The following is a 4,563-nucleotide window of genomic DNA, read 5'->3' as shown; positions in this document are numbered from 1 at the left end:
TATATATATAAACCTGAACCTGAATATAAAACCCTGCAAACCCAGTAACTAAGAATCCTACTTTGATTCAAGACTTGCTATTAGACCGTCCTCACGGTAGAGGGCGCAGTTTGTTTTGCGTTTTCTCCAAACTGACCCCTGCCCTTCCACCGTCATGCGACCCTGACGAGTCTCACGTTTTTCCGTATGTGACCTCGGAGTGTCGGTGCTCAGATTCGCCTTAATCTGAATGAAAAAACTCTGGAAATTGTTTGGAAAAACTAATTTATTGAAAACCGCCCCGCGGCTGCCAGAGAATCGTTGGCCGTACTTCAGTGAGGTTAGCCGGGCTACCACCAGGGGAGGTGAAGAGGAAACATGGCTTCCGTGGAAGAACTGTCCCCGGCGTCAGGCCCGGTGTCTGCTCGGCTTCGAGAAGATGAAATAGACGACGATGAAGATGAAGATGTTAGCATATTTCCTCTCACTTATGTATCTTACCTGCGCTAACAAGAGTAAAGATGTAGTGTAATTTCCTGTTAGCCTGACTGTGCTAATAAGTGAGCTAACTGTTGTGCCTGTTACTAGTCTTCCCTGAGGTTCTGCTGCCATTAACAGGCCGATCAAGGCTTTAAACAGACTATAATCTCCCGTATAAACTGATCTTTCTCAAGTTGTTTTTATCGCGATAACTAACGGTGTTGTGTGTGTCTGCTTCAGCTGGATGAGACCCTGGTGGAGAGGTTGTGGGGTCTGACCGAGATGTTCCCGGACACAGTGAGGACAGCCGCGGAGACCTCGGCGCAGTGCTCGGTCTCCGTGTTAAAGAAGTTTTACAGGTACAGTCCCAGCAGTCAAACATGAGCAGAAACACAACAATGACGCACAAGTAATCAAAAATCAGAAATGTGTAAAGATGCCGATGTTGGACACAAATTAGTTTTATGGTTATTAAACGCTTAATATTTACTTGTAATATAAAAGTATCTGTTTATTCAGAAATGAATGTGTTTCTGAAAGATCTGGACTTCAAGTTTTAGCTCCTTCAGATTGTTTTAAATGTCAGAATCCTTGTTTCTGCACACAAACAAGGAATCATTATTCCTGGCTACAATCTTGCAGATTTACTTTGTTTATTAATATGGATCATCTCTTTACAAATATATAAATTAGAAATGTAATTTGAGGACCTGCTCTATTACCCAGAGGTGAGTAGAGTTCCTAAAAATGTACTGAAATAATAGTAGCATTACTTCCTCAAGTAAAAGTAAAATGTATTCATCCAAGAAATTAGTCTAGTCAGAGTTAACAAGTATTTGGTAAAAAGTCAAATTAACAAAAGAACATTTTTACAAATCAGTTTCTTTCAATAAATTTTTTTAACTTTAACAAAAACTGCAGGTGTGTGTCTGTGTGGTGAATTTTTCATGTTTGTTTTTCATTTGGAATCCAGAAATTTACTCAAGTAAAAGTAGAGATATTTCATAATGAAATTACAGTGCAGTAAAAATACTCCTAATTTTTTTTTTCCAAATCAAGTTATTCAAGTAAATGTAGTTACTACTCAACTCTGAATAATAACAGATATCAAAACAGAATTTAATCACAAAAAAATACATATTTTCTCTTTGTGTGAAGAACTACATCTCAAAGTTAAATGTTTTGTTTTTTATGATTTGGGAAATAAATTTGGAGAGTTTCCTTTAAAATATGAACTTCTGCTGATGGATGGAGATTTTTTTGTATCTGAGGATGGGAAAAGCTTCAGTGGCTCGTCTCCTGCAGCAGAAGCTAACCTGTCTGTTGACGTTGTTGCAGCTTTTCCCGCTCGGCGCTGTGGGTGGGGACGACCTCCTTCATGATCCTGGTGCTGCCGGTGGTGTTCGAGACGGAGCGGCTTCAGCTGGAGCAGCAGCAGCTGCAGCAGCAGAGACAGGTCAGGCAGCAGCGCCTCTGTGGACGGCTCACTGACTCTGACATAATGGGATTTAAAAAATGATCTGCTAATGTTTTCAGGCGGGTTTATTTGTGAGGCACATTTCAGCAACAAGGCAGCTCAAAGTGCTTCACACCATAAAAACACAAACTGAGAACACACTGCTGAAATATTACGTTGTGTCGGATACAATCGTTACACATCAAAGTGTTTGTGTTTCATTTATTATGTTTCAGAAGCAGCTGTAACCAGGTGGGATTTTAGTCTAGATTTGCAGGAACTCAGTGTTTCAGTTTTCTGTAAGTTGGTTCAGATCTGTGGCGCATAGAAGCTGAATGCTGTCTCTCTGTGTTTGGCTCTGGGATGTTTTAAATACAATTACTGTAAAGACCAAATGAGTCCAGCCAGCTCTGGTTATCGTTACTACCGTTAAGCTATATGTTTTTATTTTATTAGCAGATAAAAGGATAAGAAGCGACTCAGTTTCAGTCCATCAGGTCAGTAACACTGACTGAAGTAGATTTCAGTGATTTGATGTGTTAATGGACAGGATTATGCTTATATAATGAGCATAATAAATGTAAATAATTACATTTATTTAATTTCCCTTTGGGATTAATAATGTGTTTTTGAATTTTAATTGAATAACAAACAGTGGAAAAAACAATTGTAATTATTATTTATTCTTTTCTAGATCTTACAGTGGTTGATGATACAGAGAGTTTTAATAAATCATTTAACCATCAGATGATACAGATGTTATGACAAATGTTGGTTCATTAATAAACAGATTTTCTGTGACAGAATGACACTAAACTACCATCCATATTGTTTTTCTGTCAGTAAGTTTGACAGTTTATGCCTTTTTAAATTTTCTATTTGTCTTCATTTTCAACATCCCACAAAAGAAAAATGTATATTTCTTCTTTTCTGCAAAAGTTTTGTTTCTATTTATTTAAAAACCTAAAAACAAACAAAATGAGGCTCTTTAAGAATGACAACACATTTCCTGAAGTAATACAACAAAGTAAATTTCCTTATTTTTCCTAAAAAAAATTGCTTGGACTTTTAACTGAGCAACAATCTGAACAGATGTTTTGTTTGTTTGTAGATCCTGTTAGGACCCAACACTGCGATGTCGGGCGGGATGCCCGGCATGATGCCTGCTGCACCTGGCAAGGTGTGAGGACCAGGAGGAATCTGGGGAAATCTGCCTAGCAACAGCGCTCTGATTCGCCTCTCTCCTTGTGCTCAACGTCATGCAGAGACTGTAATCCAGGAGCAGCTATCGCTTCTGTCAACTCGTTTGTTTTTTTAGAGAAATACTGAAAGTAAATGTTTGTTGGATCAGAGTCAGGAAGGTTGTGGACGTTGTCTGAAGTCTGATCAGTGGTTCTGTCCTGGTAGGTAGAAACATCGTGTTGGTATAAATAATGCCGCCATGTTTTGTTTTTTTTTCAATTCTATGTAAAGTTTTTTGTTTTTTTTTTGTTGCCATTTAAGGAGAAAGTCTTATGCTTAAACATGTGTCACTTCTTTTTTGACTGCAACAATTAAAACCCATTGAAATAACTTAAAAGACTTCTGAGGATTTGATCTTCTGCTCAGGTAAACCTGAGAGAAAAACACTGGTCAGGTGAATTAGTCGGTACGTTTGACATCTAGCACTCTACCATCTCCACTGTGAGACACAGCGGTGGCAGCATCATGGTGTGGGAAACATGAGCAGATGCAATGAAGCTGGTAAGATTTGAGATGGTGAAATTTCCTCCTTTAAGGCAATAAAGTTTATTTATTCCTGGAGAAATAACCTTTAAATATATTTCTTTCCAGATTGCAAAACTTTGCTACTAATTGTATTTATAAGTGCAGTAAATACAGAAAGTTAAACCTAGATTGATCAGAATTACTTCTTTCTGTTGCATGTTTTTATTACAAAACTTAAAACTCATAATAAAGGTTTATTACAATGATTATTCAGGTCTGTTTGTCTTATAAAAGAAACTAGAATGACAAAACTAAAGCATTATCAGAATAAAAAAAAAAAACAATTACACGTATGAAGTGGAACCATGTTTTTCTCAACAGACTCAGCTTTATTCACCAAATTTCTGCACACAAGCAAGAAATTTGACTTTTTCCTCTTTTAACATATAAGCAAGAGAAAATGAAAGGATTTTCTTTTTTGTAAATATTAATAGATATAGTTTTCACAAAAGATATTTTTTCTCTTTATAAAAACAAAGCGATGAAGTCCGAGTCCATTTTGATCTGTTTCTTAAATCAGCACGTAATGTTGCGTTCAAAAGCGTTTCTATTCCTCGTTCAGGAGGGCTTCAAGGGGAATAAGCTGCCCGTGTCCTGTCAGTTTCTCAGACCAGATTCCCTATTAATGAATACACAATAGCATGGACATTAAATCTGGTTAGGTTCGTTGTGTAAAAACCAGCAACAGCCGATTAAACTTTATGATGGAGTGCTTAATTAGTTATGCGTTGATTTGACTAAGACAATCCAAATTTCCGCTAGTACTTGAATACATCGCAGGTCCTAATTTCCCGCCAGTGACAGATGCTGTCCGTCAGAGGAAACAAAAGGCGATAGTTTTATTTTAGGACTGGGTTTCTTTTATATATATATATATATTA

General features: G+C 37.2%; 1 protein-coding gene across 1 annotated transcript; it reads left to right on the top strand.

Moving 5' to 3' along the window:
- The first annotated feature begins 118 nt into the window (after positions 1–118).
- Positions 119–3,891, top strand: tomm22 (translocase of outer mitochondrial membrane 22 homolog (yeast)). The gene is made up of 4 exons (XM_007540149.2): positions 119–447; positions 700–818; positions 1,798–1,915; positions 3,027–3,891. The coding sequence occupies exons 1-4, from the start codon at positions 358–360 to the stop codon at positions 3,099–3,101; spliced, it is 402 nt and encodes a 133-aa protein (XP_007540211.1). The 5' UTR covers positions 119–357; the 3' UTR covers positions 3,102–3,891.
- The last annotated feature ends 672 nt before the right edge of the window (positions 3,892–4,563 follow it).

Source organism: Poecilia formosa, unplaced genomic scaffold (genome assembly GCF_000485575.1).
Source record: "Poecilia formosa unplaced genomic scaffold, Poecilia_formosa-5.1.2 Scaffold521, whole genome shotgun sequence".
NCBI lineage: Eukaryota > Metazoa > Chordata > Actinopteri > Cyprinodontiformes > Poeciliidae > Poecilia > Poecilia formosa.
This window is presented reverse-complemented; position numbering and strand designations above follow the sequence as displayed.

Coding starts and splice junctions, on each gene's coding strand:
- tomm22 (XM_007540149.2), top strand. CDS start 358: ATGGCTTCCGTGGAAGAACTGTCCCCGGCGTCAGGCCCGGTGTCTGCT. Junction 819..1,797: donor GTGTTAAAGAAGTTTTACAG/GTACAGTCCCAG, acceptor ACGTTGTTGCAG/CTTTTCCCGCTCGGCGCTGT. Junction 1,916..3,026: donor AGCTGCAGCAGCAGAGACAG/GTCAGGCAGCAG, acceptor GTTTGTTTGTAG/ATCCTGTTAGGACCCAACAC.